At 43.8% G+C, this 17,937-nt stretch overlaps 1 protein-coding gene across 1 annotated transcript; it reads left to right on the top strand.

Moving 5' to 3' along the window:
- The first annotated feature begins 1,090 nt into the window (after window positions 1-1,090).
- PTGER4 (prostaglandin E receptor 4) lies at window positions 1,091-17,460 on the top strand. The gene is made up of 2 exons (XM_083154391.1): window positions 1,091-2,087; window positions 13,752-17,460. The coding sequence occupies exons 1-2, from the start codon at window positions 1,284-1,286 to the stop codon at window positions 14,343-14,345; spliced, it is 1,398 nt and encodes a 465-aa protein (XP_083010517.1). The 5' UTR covers window positions 1,091-1,283; the 3' UTR covers window positions 14,346-17,460.
- The last annotated feature ends 477 nt before the right edge of the window (window positions 17,461-17,937 follow it).

Genomic DNA, 17,937 nt, shown 5'->3' with positions numbered 1-17,937 from the left:
ATCAGACGTCATGTTTAACCCTTGCCCCAAGTGGTTTCTCAACACGTGTTCTGCTTTCTTACAACTTTCCCCAATGACCGTGACATTTACACAACAGTAACTTCCCTGTCAGTCATTGTGCTATCGTGCAAGGGTGTTTTATCTATCTATCTATCTATCTATCTATCTATCTATCTATCTATCTATCTATCTATCTCTAATAGAACCCCAACATTCTGGTACCCATGCAAGGGTTTCCTTCTCTGCTGCCCTCCTACAGAGGTGTGCCCCCCAGTATATACATGTGGGTGGGTTGATGAAACAAAGCCACTTTACAGGGGACTTTCAAATAAAACTTATCTCATGGAAAGTACATTTTGGTCCAGACCAGGTTCGGGAACCCAGTTCCTAATGATGTCATATTTAATAAGAGGTTCAGGATCTGAGTTCCGGCTGAAAAATAGCTCTCTATCTCTATACACAAACTTGTCCTCACCTCTTCTTAAAGGAAATGTGATTCTCTTTCATGTTCCAATCAAAGAAAAGTAATCCTTTGCCCACAGAGCTTACAATCAAATTGGTATACATTTCCATATATGCTAAGATATCTATTTGAGACCAGATATGCTTCTAATAATGTGTGTATATATATATATATATATATATATATATTCGTGTGCATTTATATATATATATATATATATATATATATATATATATAAAGATATATACATTATCCAGTATATATACACACATATATATAATATACATACACAGTATGGGGCTGATGGGGATGGGGGGTGCGCTTTGGGAGCCGGTGCAGTGACAGGTGGGATGGGGGGGTGCGTTTTTGGGAGCCGGTGCAGTGACAGGCGGGGGATGGGGGTGCGCCGTGCGGTTTGGCAGCCGGTGTGTCTGTGAATAACAGGCGTGATGAAAGTTACAGGAGAGCAGCGGCAGCTGGATGACAGGAGGGGACGGGAGAGGTGAGGCTGCTGCTGCTGCCCCCGGGAGGGCGTGTCCCTGCCCAACACCAGTGACAGCAGCACAGCCAATCCGAGCCGGCGCGGGGCGGGGCTGAGCCCTCACTCCCTCAGCACAAACTTCAGCAGCGCCAGAGACAAACTTATCCCCGGCACCGGCACCAGCAGCAGCGCAGAGGCAGAGAGAGGGGGTAGCAGCAGCATCAGCATGCCAGGGGCCCCCAGCAGCACCGCCGCCCTGACCGCAGAGCTGACACTCACACACAGCATGGACTGACTATGCCCAGCCGGCTCTGACCTGACCCCGCACCTACACGCAGCATGGAGCACAACCTGACCGCCAACATCAGCGCCCTGGGCAGCAGCAGTAGCAGCAGCCGGCCCCCCACCATCCCGGCGGTGATGTTCATCTTCGGGGTGGTGGGGAACATGATCGCCGTCATCGTGCTGTGCAAGTCCCGCAAGGAGCAGAAGGAGACGACGTTCTACACGCTGGTGTGCGGGCTGGCGCTGACCGACCTGCTGGGCACCTGCCTGGTGAGCCCGGTGACCATCGCCACGTACGTGCAGAACCAGTGGCCGGGCGGCGCTGCCCTGTGCGAGTACAGCTCGTTCATCCTGCTGTTCTTCGGGCTGTCCGGGCTCAGCATCATCTGCGCCATGTCCATAGAGCGCTACCTGGCCATCAACCACGCGTACTTCTACAGCCGCTACGTGGACCAGCGCCTGGCCGGGCTCACCCTGTGCGCAATCTACGCCTCCAACGTGCTGTTCTGCGCCCTGCCCAGCATGGGCCTGGGCCGCACCACCCTGCAGTACCCCTACACCTGGTGCTTCATCGACTGGCGCACCAACGTGTCCGCGCACGCCGCCTACTCCTACATGTACGCCGGCTTCAGCTCCTTCCTCATCCTGGTGACCGTGCTGTGCAACGTGCTGGTGTGCGCGGCGCTCATCCGCATGCACCGGCAGTTCGTCCGCCGCACCTCGCTGGGCACCGACGCCCGCCTCTCCGACTTCAGGAGGCGCAGGAGCTTCCGCAGGATGGCCGGGGCCGAGATCCAGATGGTCATCCTGCTCATCGCCACCTCCGTGGTGGTGCTCATCTGCTCCATCCCCCTTGTGGTGAGTACTAGTGCCGCGCAGCTGCTCCTCCTCCGCGCAACCCCCGCGCTTCCTCCGGACCTATGTACTAAGCCTTGGCGAGAGGGATAGACTGCCCACCAACCCGCTCCTGGCTGTCACTTCTCCCATACAACCTATCAGGAAGGAGCTGGTTGGCTGCTACTTTGTCTCTGTCCACTTATGTCTCTCCACGCTGGCTGTCTCTCTCTACTGTCTCTACTCTGTGTGTCTCTCTCTCTACTGTCTCTACTCTGTGTGTCTCTTTCTCTACTCTGTGTGTGTCTCTCTACTCTGTGTGTGTCTCTCTCTAATCTCTGTGTGTCTCTCTCTACTGTCTCTTCTCTGTCTCTCTCTACTCTGTGTGTGTGTGTGTCTCTCTCTTCTGTGTCTCTCTCTTCTCTGTGTCTCTCTCTACTGTCTGTCTTTTCACACTGTCTCTCTCTACTGTCTCTACTCTGTGTCTCTCTACTGTGTGTGTCTCTCTACTCTGCGTCTCTCTCTCTACTCTGCGTCTCTCTCTACTTTGTTTCTTTATCCCTCTACTTTTCCTCTTTCTTTCTCAATCTCTACTTGAGTCTCCTTATCTCTACTTACTTCTTTGTGTCTCTCAATTTCTTTCTCTTGCTCTATTTAATCTCTCTACTTTGTCTCTCTCCATGTTGTGTTTATCGCTACTGTGTCTCTCTGTCTCTCCACTTTATCTCTCTCAAAGGCTTAGTAAATAGGCTCCTTATCCCAGCTTGCTGCCATGGCATGCAGAGAATTTGGGGTATATTTACTTGAGCAACCAATCAGATTCTGCCTTTCAATTCATGATAGATGATAGAATCTAATTTTTAGAAGCGTCAGTAAATGTACAGTACCCCTTTCAGTCCCACATCCACCGGAGAGCCTCTGGCCACCCGTCCAGTATAACCCTCCTCACCCAGCAGGTGCCATAGGTCCTGCTCCTGCTCTTTCTATTGAACGGATGATTGCAGTCACCTCTGTGGTTCTCAGCCCTAGACCTTCAGCAGGTCATGTTTTCCGGGATTACTTTGATCGTGCTCAGGTGAGTTGATCTATTTTTTTTGCTGGTTGCGTGATTGTCCCACTGGCTTCCAAAGACAGAAATCCTGAAAACATGACCTGCGACGGCTACTTGAGGGCAGGGGTTGAGAAGAACCACTGATCTGTTTTGTTGATAAGTTGGTTTCTTCGATACGGTGACTGCAATCATATAATAGTAGTAGTAATGCTATTTATATGGTATTTTACTTCCATCTGTACCACAAATACATAACACATGACAGTAAAATGAAGTATTCTAGACGACAGACCTGGATTTGGGCTGTCAGGAAAGTGTGTGTGTGTGTGATGCTGGGTAATAGGGTATAGTACATGTGTCAGGGACATGCTGGAGACTTTCCATTTGATTATATGGTTACCTGTTTGTATTGATACAAAAGGCAATTACATACTGTGCACAATGACTAGAGGCTGGTAGAGCAGATTGGCATTGCAGGCATCCCCTGGGTGCTGCCGCATAACCCGGTCACCCACTGTGGGGAACTACTGTTAAATCTCACATACACCAGGGCACATTCACACCAAACACCTACAAACGTCAGCGAGACCGGCATCAGCAGAGAGCTGGGAGCCTGATATTAGTGTCCAGGCTCCCAGTAATATCCCTGCCGTAGCATTTCCCTACAGTAACGAGCTGTCAGATGAGAGCTAATTACAAGATCATTGGAGTTCAGCTTTGGGGTCTGCACATGGTGCTTCTACTAATCCCTGCAAAGCCAGATCACAGGAGTGTGACCTTTGGAATGACAAGGATGTACCCAGTGCAGCAATTCTCACTTTCTTATTGTAAGGTCACATTTTATAGCCTCTGAGTAGGATGGTCAGTGTGACTAATGGGAGACGTTGGGTTCACAGTGACAGCTGTCATCACACAGAAGTTTTATCAATTTGTGGTTAACCGATGTACAAATTCCCATCAGACATTAGACATCATTTGGAATCACGGAGTCAGAATTCAAAGTTCGATATTTATTGCATCTATCTCATTAGTTTACGTGCGCTTTGTTACTGTTTGTAAATAGGCAGCAGTGCTTCGGGCATGTGTCTGATCAAAAGGTTTATCCCTGTGTCTTTATTACACTGTCCTATGCAGGATAGATTAGCACCTTGGAGTATAATGCAAAAGGACAGCCAGTGTAACTATTGTCTTTTGTGTTTGAATGAACTATTTATATTGAAATGCTGCTAGATCTAGCAATAGCCAAAAGCCAATGGTTTGTGCACGATCTAAGCTCCCCCCAGTAGAAGATCTGGCTTCTCCGGTTGTTAAACAGTAGCCTGTTGTGTGTGTGTATCTGATTATACAACTGATTTCCTCGTTCTGCCAGTTTGCCAGCATAATTAACATACAATGCTCTCCACCCTGTATACACCGGTAGAGGTGCAGCGATGGAGTTGGCAGCGCTCTGTAAGGAGAATCGATATCTTTTTAAATGAGTTAAGATCGCAGGTAACTATCAGGAAAGTTCCAATGGACCCTGATCTACATTATGTACATGTTATAGTTGGGCCATATGTGTTTGGTAAGACTTTCTTGGATTATTTATTATGTTATTATATAATCCAATTAGAGCGTAGAAGTCCTCTGATCTGCGTTCCGTGGGGGCTATTTGAGCTTTTGGCTGACACATGGTGCATTAAGAGTATAACTTATTATGCATCCTGTTTTTATAGCTGTTTATGTATTTTACATAATTAATTTGACACGAGAACACACACATGTATTCTACACGGCTAACCTCTTATTGCAATACAGTGGGGGTTTTTTTTGGACACCATAACATTCATTAGGGGCAGTAGGGACAGTGTAATGGTTAGCATTACTGCCTCACAGCGCTGAGGTCATGGGTTAGATTCCCACCATGGCTCTAACTGTGCAGAGTTTGTATATTCTCCCCGTGCTTGCGTGGGTTTCCTCTGGGTACTCCAGTTTCCTCCCTCAATCCAAAAACATACTGGTAGGCTAATTGGCTCCCAAAAAATGAACCCTAGAATGTCTGTGTGTGCGTGTATATGTGGTAGGGAATATAGATTGTAAGCTCCACTGGGGCAGGGACTGATGTGAATGTTCAAATAATCTCTGTAAAGCGCTGCGGAATATGTGTGCGCTATATAAATAACTGTTCATAAATAAATAATTCAGGTCAATGTCAGAATCTCTGTGTTTATCTTTGCATCAGCAGCGCGGCTGTTGCCCGGGCGTAATATGACAACGGAGGAACTTCAGCCAAGATGAATTAATCCTTAAATTAGTCCGCTGGACTGCCAAACGGATTTGTTGTCAGGGAGTACAGGGGTTTGGGTAGGAATGGAAGTGGCACAGGAATTTTGGACTAATTGACAATGTATTAATAGTCTTTAATGGCCAATTGAGCTGGTTTCAGAAGTTGAGTCATTTAGTTACGTTCTGCCTCGGAGTATTATGGGGCTTAGACATAAACCAAATATTCCAACTCCATGACAACAATGAGAGAGAGAAATCTTAGGTGCGCGAAGTTACTGTACTTAAAGCGTCATTACACTACATGAACCCGGTGCAATGAGAGCGACCTTTATCCTGTTCTACTTTGTAACGAGCATATGGGAAGACTAGCGCTTCATGGCGTTCGCTGATATTTAACCCTTTGAGTGCCAACCTCTCTGGGAGAGATGTGCAAAATATCCGCTAAAATGCCAGCGTCGCTCACATTTGTTATATCAATTCAAACAAGTAATATTGTGTTAAAAAATATATTTCCTATATAAGGTAAACATTATAGGTCGTTATGATGATTAAAAATGTTTGCTTGGCAATTTTCACACCAAGTTTGACAAATTTACTTGGCACGCAAAGGGTTAACTGTCAGAGCCACTTCTAGTAGTTGCAGACGTAGGTACATACCATTAACCGCTTCCCCCTCTGACTTATAGCCAAATTTTTTAACATAGAATGCCATATATCGTATAGATTCAAATATCAGCCATACCGCGCTCTACGATTATCGCTTATTTCAGAAAGACCCCAAACTCCCCCCCCCCCCCCCACTCCTAGAACTGTAAAGTTTTATTTCTGCAAATTCAGTCAAAATGTTAATTTTATGTTAGTGTATAGTCACCCATTCATTTACCATTTTTGATAAATAGAACAATGTATTTAAGACTTTTTGATCTTAAACTGTGAATAGTCAGTCTTCCTTTACTTCCGTGTTTCATGTGCAAATGTAATATGAGAAAAACATGTAGGTGCAGGATAATACGCCCGCCCCTTGGACATTTATTATTTGAGTTACACCACTAAAAAAAAAAAACAAGGTGTTGGATACATAAACCAGGAATGATGATTTCAACTTAACCCTTTGAGTGCCAATATCTATGTATGAGATGTGAAAATTATCAGCAAAAAATCCCAGCATCGCTCACATTTGTTATATAACTTCAAATAAAAAATGTTGTGGGAAAAAAAAAAAGTTTTATATTTCCTATATAGGGAAACCAATACAGGTCATTATAATGAATAAAAAATGTTTGCGTGGCAATTTTCACACCAATTTTGACAAATTCACTTAAAGGGTTAAACAAAAAGTTTTCAAAAAGTCGCAAATATCTCAAGATGTGTTTGAATTAAATACAAAAGCAGAGACGTAAGCGTGCAAAACATCTGGGTTGCCACTCCCAAATGGCTGCCATACGTAGCTTCCAGCCAACCACCTGTCTGGACATATTTTCTCTGACCAATTGGCATTCAGTCCAGACGATGAACAGACCACACTGTATATGAGCATCTTCAGGTTCCTCCTTCTGCTATCTCCTTATCTCCAGTGTCCCCTGCTTCTATCAGTCACTGATAATACGGCACAACCCAGGGCTGCCAGATCTTTATCCAGCACTCTTGCTGCACCCTCACTGTGTGTATGACAGCAGTCCGCACATGTTGGTCTGTGTACTCAGGAATACGACCGGCCAGCTTCGGCAGCTGTGTCAACTTGTTTTTCCCCAAACTGCTAAATGTGCTCTCTTTAGATAGCCAGAAGAAATGTTCCCTAACCAAATATTAGTTGGGACGGTTTACACTTAATGATTACACTTTCAGCCTTGGACACCTGAATGGAAACCTTAACATTAAATTAAATGTAATATATCACACAGCCTGTGGCACCGCAGTATACTCAGCAGCACCTCTCTCGGTGCTAGTCGATCCACAGTGTGGCTGCGCCTTGAGGCTGCAGTGATTACAGTGAAGTTACTTTTATTAACTGTTGTTGCAAGATACATCTATCTGTAATAACAAATCAGCAGATATTAAACATTATGACAAAGTAGTAAAGTCCTTAGTCCACTTGCGCCCATCTCTAACATTGTGCCAGTCTGTTGTATTAAAGGGTGAGGCCAATTTCTTATACTGCATAAATAGGTCGAAAGTATTCCAGCAATACAGATACTGTATAGCGCTATTTATTAACGTGTGCTCATATAGGGGGGTATTGCTGTCGGAACATCCTGACAGTTGGAATCCAGGGCCGTTTTCATACGATCCGAAAGTAACTCAACAGTCGGAATTCAGGGTTCCAACTGTCGAGTGTCGGAAAGTAAGTGGATCGGAGGAAACGGCCTCAGAGTGTAAAAAAAACGGTTGTGAATTAGACAGTCCATGGTCATTTACGACAACGCAGACTCGAATCTGACATCCTTCAATCCTGTCGTTAATGGCACAATTGAATAGGTGAGTTACAATATTTCCCCCATCGGGAAATATCGCCATAGATTCAGTACCTCCCCCCATAGTGTCAGCATATTCTGCTGCACTGGGTACAAACCCAGTAATATAGAGTGGGACTGGGTATTTATAGATAAAGCTGGGTGTTGGGCGATGATTGCGCACATTTGGGTATAGACCTAAAGAAATTCCATTAGTTTTTAGGGTAAACATCCACGGTGATCTTCTGTATCTTGGCTACTGTCAATCAATTACTTTCTTTGCTATGGCGAGGTTTATATAGGTGATCGTTAATTGCTGTGCAGCACAACTAATTAGTTATCCAATTAACTGATTATATTGTACCCACAGAACCACTCAGAAATGTCTGGAATTTTTTATTACTGAAGTTAAAAATAATATTGTCCGTAATATATCTAAATATTTTATTTATAAAAATAATGGGGGGCACCTGCAGAGATCAGTCCGATAGTGCTCAGAGGGGAACTCATGATTAGATGGCTGGCGTATGCGCACCTTAATGACGGTCCCATGGTAATCTCGGAAGTGATTCCGGCACTGGGGATAGACTTCAGGCTGCAGAGGACATTGTATTTACTAGTGCAAACTTTCACATATAACTTCATAAAACAAAAAGATAAAGAGGTTAGATTGGCAGGCAAATCTAACTTTGAGATATCTCGTATACTGTAGGGTTAATAAAGATACAGTACAGTAGCAGTCTGTATATAGGGTATATGAGAAGTAACCCCTGGCATTGGGGGTTATTCCGTAAGAATCTCAAAAGCAAAATCTTTCTCTAATGGGCAAAACCATGCTGCAGATGGGGGAGATGTAACGTGCAGAGAGAGTTAGATTTGGGGAAGTTTCTTTGCAGTGTAAATACTGGCTTTAAAAAAAAAAAAAAAAAAAAAAAAGTGTAAAAACACTGCGATTTAGATTTCAATCTGAATGCAACCCACTCAAATCTAATGCTACGTACACACCGGAACGATCATGATTGTGAGCAGATCCTGAGACGATCGTACGATGGTCGCACGATCTGTTTCCAGTTGAATGGATCTTTTGCAAATCCAAACTGCAGCAGGTGGGATCTCCAAAACGACCATTGTATCAAAACTGGGAGAATTGAGACCAAATCGTTCTGGTGTGTACCCAGCATAACTCCCTGTACATGTTGTATCACGGTTTTGCCGATTAGAGAAAGTTTTTGAGCTCCTTACTGAGTCTCCCCCATTAATAGGAAGGCAGACAGTGGACCAGCTAATGCAGGCAGCCAAGTACTATTACTGTGAGAAATGGGCATGCCTTTCTCCAAATAGTCCTAACAAGTTAGAACAGGAGTCTTTCTGACTGTGTTGTATATAAATATTGAAATATCTAGCAAGTATACAGCAGTAATTGTATTATCTGATTACCATGCGTGTACAGGCAGGCTAGAGGAACGAGTGCACTGGAGTTACATTACAAACAAGTTAGCCAAAAAGTATAGAAGAAGAGATGCCCCAGCAAGCCGTCTGCCATGGTCACCTCTCTGTTATACAGCCTGGCAGATGCAGCGCTGGGCAGAGGACACTCATTTAATGACAGAAAGAAACCAGATTGGGAGTTCTGTATTTCCTGCATTTAGCGTGTCCTCTGGAAATGATTCCTTGGCATCTGGGAGCGTAATTTAATTTGTCTATGATGCGTCTGCTTTTCTAACTTTTCCTGCGTGTTTTTTTTTTGATAGTTCAATGATCGGTGACAGAACAAAAATACTTTGATTTTGCAACGTACAGACGGAGCCAGCCGCTAGATCCCACCAGGGGGCGCACGAGACGCTTGCATGCCCCGTGGTAACGGAGCTCCCCCTCACCCACCCAACCCTGCCCGTCTCCCTGAAGCGGAGACAGGCAGGATGCCGCTGGCCCGCTGAAGGATTAGGACGCGCGTGCGTCCCGGTTCAATGTAGTCCCTATCCACCGGCGCTCGCCAGAGGGGAGGCTCTGGCGGGCGCCGAGCAAAGATGACAGGGGCTACATCTGTATGTAGCTATACAACATGCTCAGTAACTGGTATCGCTTCACCATAATGCCACACTATATTAGATTCCAAAGACTTAGGGTGAGATTTAATAGGTTGAGAGAATCAGAAAGCGAGAGATTTGGTAAGAAATCTCCAGGGTTTTTTAAAGCGGCAATCATTAATTGATTGCCACTTTAAAAAACTGGAGATTTCTTACCAAATTTCTCACTTTTTTGACTCTCACCCTATTAAATCTCACCCCTAGTATTTACTTTGTTCCTTTAAAATACAGAGCACTTATTCCAAGTGTGCTTTTATTTTTTGTGCTCTTTGATAGCCTGTTTAGCCTCCAGCCTAAGGCGCTTTGTCCAATGGGACACTACATGATAGCGCTGCCTTGCTGATAACAGGAGTCTCGTAAAACAATCCCTTGAAGTCTGCTGACGGGTTCTGTGATCTTTGGATGTGTGTTTGCATTTCAAGGATGGACCCTCATCTGTTGGCTGGCTGCAGAGCAATTAACCTACAATTATAGGACAGTACCTTAGATGGTAACAACTGTATCCAAAACACTACTGCGCTGTTTTCTTAAAGATACTGTAGGTTTGCCGAATGTAATGCCCCATACACACGGGGCGAGGGAGTCTCCGTGCTGAGCGATACTGCTCCGCACAGATCGCTCAGCAGACAGCGATGTGTGCTAAGCGATCTATCACGGCCAGTGTTCTCTGGTTACATTTAGTATAATTGTGGGTCAAAGGGTGTAGGTCGGGAGTCAATAGGTCAACAGGCACCTGATCGACAGGAAAAAGGTAGACACGTGAAAAGGTCGTCAATTTTTTTTTCACTTTTTTGTGTCAATGTCAACGTGGACCCCCAAATAAGTGTAGCCCCCGCCATGCTTCTGGCATGGCGGCTCGCTCCGCTGCACTCGGCACACTTTACGATTGACGCTGACTCCAACTGGAAATGGTAAAGCATGAAAAAGTCCAAAGAAAGACAAAATATTGTGAAAAACTCATGTTGACCTTTTTATGCGTCAACAATTCTTATGTCAATCTTTTTACAATGCCGACCTAGTGCATGTCAAACTTTTGGTGTCAAACTAAATGCTGCCGACCTGCCATCGGATACTGTTTAGTATGGACGCGAAACAAAGTAGTGGATTTAATAGAGGATGTGTACAAGCCAATACATTAAAATAACCAGATATTGGAAATCCCTTTTAACCCAGAACAACAATCAGACAGCGAAGCACCAGAACATACGATGACCAGGAGAACAGACACAAGTAATTCCACATAATAAGCCATAGTACAGCTCGCTAGGCTTCCGCAGAGATTACTTATCTGGAAGCAAACAATCTAGAGCAGGGTGGAGTGCGATAAGCGATACGCCGGGTAGTTTTTGTTTTCTTCTGTTTGTCAAAGGCATTGGGCACAAAGCATAATGAGGAGTACAGGGCGGCCTGGCTCCGACACATCATTCAGTGCCCGCTGTAAGAGAACATTGGCATTTTATTGTCCTGTAAACCATGAGGTTTGCAGGTGCTGCCACCTATTGGACACAAAAGGCATATGACATACACAGGCGAACTTCTTAATGAGATGCTGAAATGTGCAAGCCGTTTCCAGGCACTACAGGTGATCAGGGTGGAAACTATAGCAGATAAAAGACATAAATGATCTGTTGATTGCTTAGAAGTTCCTATAGCCTCAGTCAGCAAATCACACAGAGGCTTAAAGTACGTGCGTCATGCTTCAGTAATGTCGAAAAAACTGATTGGGTGCATTCTCATGAATAAGTGATAAGGCCGCATGACATGTGCAGCAGGTATGCCGGTTCCTGGCAACCAATCAGAAACTACTTCTCATTTTTTTTAGCACCTTGTAGAAGATAACAGATAGTATCTGATTATTGCCCATAGCAACATCCCATGTGAAATACAACTCACGTTAGTAAATTTCACCCATAGTGTCATAATCCGTTGCACTTTACAATTGGAAACAGTGATACAACAAACTGGGTATCTACAGATAGTTAAGAAGGTAGGAGGGCCCATGCTCGCAAGCTTACAATCTATAGGGGAATTGGCATTGATACACAAGGAAGTTTCTCGGTGGGCTGCATGATACGGTGACCCTGAAATGTTGGCCAAGGGTCAGGAGGATATCTGAGCACTGACCGTGGTGATGTGATTGGATAGATAAAGGTTTATGAAAGTTATGTGGGCGCTTCTGGAATTTGATAAGCTTGCCTAAATAGGTGAGGTTTCAGGAAATGTTTGAGAAGGATTGGAGACTGGGGGAGAGTCTTATTGTGCGTGGGAGGGAATTCCACAGAGTGGGTGCAGCTCGAAGAAAGTCCAGCAATTTGTAGATGGAAGCGTGTGGATTAGAGACGTAGATCTTGTTTACTATAGCTCTGCATTAATCCCAGGTGATGGACTACCGCTCTGTACTAGAGGTTATCATGATTCATCTGTGCCCTAGCCCTGAGGCCTATGTGTTCAGCACAAGTCAAAGTAACAGACATTTCAACTTAAGATCACTTATAATAACAACTATTAAATTTTCCAACGTGTTGAAAAGTTCCAATTCCCTATTTATAAGGGAAATCACTATCACTATTATTGGTCAGTATTCGGTTCGGGTTATGGTTGTGTTGATTTCGTTGCTGATCCAGCTAAGCAGCCGATTAGGAAATGCTTCCACGGACAGAGCCATCTGTAGATGTAAGGAACAATCTAGTGACTAGTGCAGCAAGTTTCAACAAGCTCATTTGGAAGGGATTAGCATCACCCTGTACACACTAATAGATCAAGACACTAAGGAAACTATTTCTGAAACAGAAGACTGACATCTCTGTACATGTTGGGGAAACTGGTTGATCCACATGTGTACATCACAGTACCTGTCTTCTATAAATAAATATATTAATCTCCACAGCTGGCGGCTACTAAGCAATTTTCTATCTCCTCTACAACCGCATGATTCAGGTACTTCTATGTATTGTATGGGGTCAATCCAGTTAGCCTTAGGGGATGCGAGCGGCAATAGCTTAAATCCTAAGGATAGTAATTGGCATGTATGAACTGCGGGTGTAATTATTGCTGACTTGCAGTCCAAGTGAAGTGTAGATGGGAAACGCAATACCGGTAATTGCTAGTTTGTAGGGAGAGGGTAGGGCCAATGTGATGTGGTCACAAAGGGCCCTAGATGTGAGCCTAGGATGCTGAATGGCTAGACTGCCTTTTTCTGAGTTTTGGTTCAGGCCACAACATGGCAGCTTCCACTGTCTGCAGACAATAGGGTGCCTTGATGTTTGACATTCCGTGTAATATTGTGTTCCCGTGTGCTCTGAGCTACACAAAGTTCTTTTATTCTGCTGGGTTTAACCACAGCATTAATTTGCAGTGGTATTGGTGCATAAATCTCTGTCTGGTATTTGTTAGTACTCAAAAGAAATGCCTACAGCCTTTTCCATTCCTGTAGATCTTCAGACTGCAGACATACTTTATGCCTTGATGAAGAGGTGATATTGTTTCAGCTCTTAAGAATTAAACGACGTGTTTTGTCTATGGAGAATAGACTCGGCCAAGCAGATGGTCATGCCAGTCAATAAGTTGAAAGCATCCATAAAAAATATTCAGGATGTGTACATTTTCTAGGGATGCGATAATGCGCTGCGGATGTATAGGTTATATGGTCTGTGCTGAAGAGATAAAGAGGCTTCACACCCCGTAAGCAAATCTAAAACTATGTATTTTAATTGTTCTTTCCAACTCCAGTTGATTGCCGTAATTAGGAATGTTTTATCTTCCACTCTTGGAGATTACCGCTCTTTGTCTTCATCAATAATTAATTTGTGTCCTCTTCTCTCTTTTTTCCTCCCAGGTACGAGTTTTCGTCAACCAGCTCTACCAGCCACCGCTGGTGACCGATATGTCAAACAACCAAGACTTGAAGGCTATCCGAATTGCCTCGGTTAATCCAATCTTGGACCCTTGGATTTATATCCTACTTCGGAAGACTGTACTGAGCAAAGTAATAGAAAAGATCAAATGCCTCTTCTGTAGGATTGGCGGTGGCAGAAGACCACACTCTGCAGGAAGTTTCAACTGCAACGAGGGCAGAAGGGCATCTTCTGCTCTTTCAAGTCATTCCCCTTCCTTTGTTTCCAGAGAGTTACGGGAAGTGTCAACGTCACAGACTTTACTTTACCCTCTCGAACTAAGTGATGGTAGCTTCAGGGGTAGTACAGTTTTACCAGGGGCTACCATGGCCATCAATCTCCCTGGGGCACCAGACCGGACGTTACGTGGTTCTGACCAGTCAGTTTCTTCTCATGGTCCAGAATCTGAGCAGGTACTGCTAGTAAACGAGACTCGGCATACAAGGGTCACACAAAATGGCACTTCGCCCAAGGGTAATCCTCTGCACGTCACTTTTCCAGACGAAACATTGAATGTATCGGAAAAATGTATATAGGGACTTCAGGAACTAGATTTTAGTAATTGTACTATTAGCTGGTACAATGAACGTAATGTTCTATCTACTCCCAACAAGTCCACGGTCTTGTTACAAGAACTCCATTAAGACCTCTGAGGGTTTGTGACAAAATTGGAGACCAAAGAACTGTTAGATGCAAAAAAAAGTGTTCAGTTTATTGGAAACATGAATTTGTGTGTGTCCCCCCCCCCCCCCCCCCCTGACACTATTGCATATTCCACTGGCACTTTTGAAGACTCTGCAGCTTCACCTTTATTTAAAGGGCGACTGCTTTTCGAGGGACTGAAGATCAATTGTTTTGGCTCCCGATTACCTAATTGACACTTTACTGGACAAGACAAGTGTGTCTAATGTCAAGGTTTCTAGCTAAGCTTTTAAAAAATGTGAATTTTTATGAATGAATATATGTATATGGGATCTTGAATGTATTTATTGTCTTCTCTGTGAGAAGGTTTTCAGATTAAAATGTCTAGTATAAAGAATTAAAGTGCAATATCCTCTTTTTTTCAAGAATATTGCTGGAGAGCTTTCATTAATTATTCGAATACAGTTTTGCACTAAATTGACACTTAACCAACAACTGATACATTTATAGTTAAAACCAGATTTGTCCACACAAACTGGAGCCATCAGTGGTTAACCACCAATATAAGATGATGGAAAAAGTGATTTTCCACCCTTGACGGCATGGAGCACACCAATGTTGTTGGTTTTTTAACTTAGTGCCAGGACATGGAGCCCAGCCCCACCACCGATGCTCTTACAAAAACCCCACTCCCTGGCTCTGATTGGCTCACAACCCATTAATAATAATAAAAATGTGACCATTGGTGGTTCTCCTGTAAATGGTTGTATACCATCTACAGGAGAACCACCAATGGTCACATCTCTAACAGAATAAGTGGGCATAAGATAAAATTGAATGTAAGCCAACCTTCGTATGGGGCCAATTGCTGTTTGCTCAGATTAGTGGAGACCCAATGCCTACAGTGGGTGTGAGATGGCCACTGTCCACCTGGAGAGGGCCAGAGGATGACTGTACCGGAGTTTGGGCAGTAATTAAATAATCGTCAAGATTCCAGTGGGTGGGAATCTTGGCAAAGTAAGATACAAGTAGGGCCATGGTAACAACACTACAACAATAACCAACTCTTAAGCAACAATCCATAATCCTATCCATAGCAACAAGTGCGCAGAATACAATCCATCAATAAATAGGTCATTATAAATTACCCATCATCCAAACTACCCTATACAAGGATGTATGGGTTACAACAAACACTTCCCTCGTGTAAATTACAGTGAAGGAGTAACCAGAATGTCTCCTTATTTGCATATAATGGCAGGAGATATGCAAATCAATAAGCATTTGAGAATCTTCGGTAATGGATTATTTTTTGTACAGTGTAAGTGAAGCTGTTTATTATGTTGATGGATTATGTGTAAAACTAAATCATAAGCCTATGTTGTGATCAATATATTGCTTAATACTATATCATTTTCATATTGAGATATGCTGAATATGTTCTGGTAGAATATGTAAAATATTCAAGTGTTATGCAGTGGCTCAGTCAATAGGTCATCGGTTCTCCATGAAGACAGCCATTTTGTAGGTTGAAATATGACTCCCATAAGTGCAGCTGACAAAATGGCTACTTCAATTGCCTGCAGTCCACCACTGTGTAATTTAACTTGATATAACTGCAACATTAACACCCCTCCAACACCTAAAGTTAATTATATCATTCGGCTCTGCTCAATTTAATCGTCAATGTCTTTATTGGTGTGAGTTTGTCCATCTGTTGGCACTTCAGAGTAAGCAGGTTAACGGTGTAAGACCACCTCTTTCTGAAATTTGTAAAATGGTGTTTTGAAAGACATGACTCATCTGAAGCTTCAGACTACTTTACTTATTAGAGTTGTTTGGTTCAAGGGCCATTGCCAGCTGATGTGGTTAAAATCTTAGAAGGAGTAAAAATCTGTAACTTTGTCCCTAGTGTAATGAATTAGACCTCTGTATTCTTAAACTGGCCATAGATCAGGATAACCAGCTTCAGTTCCAAGTCGTCTAGCGATTTTCCCGGCAGCTTCCCAGACACAATATGTGCGTAATTTCACTCAAGATCTATTATTGTAAGATCTGCAACTCCCAGCATACTGGTCATAAGCAGCACATAAGATCTGAGGATCGACCTCATGACCATGCATCCGTCTTAATTCGGTTCTAAAACCGTTCTGATGCATGGCCAGCTTAATTGCTACACAAGCTCCAGGTTTTTAGAACTATAACCTTGAAAAAGATCAAACTCTTCCCATTCAGTATTGGTTTTACGCTGTTTGGGTCATATTCAATTGTTTAATCGCACCCGATCGCCAGCTTAAACAGGGGACTTTTCACGCTTTTTTAGCTCGCCAACCCTGGTGGTAGGGAGTTGAAGTGATTGATGATAGCACACCCATCAGCAGAAACAATTGAATACCGCTGGCGGGCGTGAGACAAGAGTTATGAAATGAATACTGCCCAGTAAGTCCACAGAAACGGGGAGATGTACCAAAACTTGGGCAGAGATAAAGCATCAGTCATTCAGCACCTAACTGCCCTCGTACAGGCTAGATTTACAAATTGGCAGCTGATTGGTTGGCACTTTCTCTCTGTAAAGGCTTGATATATCTCCCCCACAGGACCCTTGACTACCTAAGTTCTTGAACCATGCAGACTACACCTGACACCGACCATTCTGTAGTCTTGCTGCAGAGCATTACATAGTGGCACTAGCCGCCATGTTTCATCCTGGCCTCGTAAAGAGAAGACGTCTCATCCAACTTATTTAATCTTCCTGTACCTCCGTTTAACACATCCAGATAATAAACTGAACAATTACTACATGGGTTGTGGTTGATTTGTTTAATGACCCTGTGGAGAAAGTCTGAAGGGATATCGTCAAATAAGCATGTTATGTTGCTTTCTGTATCCATGTGAATTGGTTTTACTGTGGCTGCATTCTGAATTTGTATTCGTCAAAACGTTTTATCGCCCAACAGTTTGTTCTTTGGGGTATTTTGGAGGGGATCACAATAAAATGACATTGTTGAATACAGTGGTTGTCTCCTACCTCAGTGGTGTTGTGAAGTCCTAACAAAATGATAAATGGAATGCTTTGTTCAATGCACAAAATGGTTGCCTCTATTGGGTGATGGCAACAGGTAGATTACTGTGATCTCAGATCTTCAGAGCAGTGAGCTCCCTGACTATTCCCAGTGTCGCCTAGCGACGTCAATGCCAGCACAAAACCACACCCACCTCAACATGAACATTGCCTGAATTTACATAAACCACTCCCACACTCCTTCCACCTAGATAATGCATATGCATACCCTCCAACATCTGAAGGGCAGAAATCGGTACACATTCGGGAAGGGGGTGTGGCCACGTGGTAAAGTGGGCGTAGCCACGTGGGACCGTGGGCGTGGCCACAACCCCTTTCCGAATGTGTTACTGTGCATTTTGTTAATATACCCCCTATAGTGCGCACACACACAGCACAGTGTAGATACCCCATACAGCACACAC

The sequence above is a fragment of the Crinia signifera genome, chromosome 1 (assembly GCF_055691185.1).
Source record: "Crinia signifera chromosome 1, ASM5569118v1, whole genome shotgun sequence".
Taxonomy (NCBI): domain Eukaryota; kingdom Metazoa; phylum Chordata; class Amphibia; order Anura; family Myobatrachidae; genus Crinia; species Crinia signifera.
The sequence above is the reverse complement of the archived record's forward strand: the minus strand, read 5'-3'. Positions and strand labels throughout refer to the sequence as shown.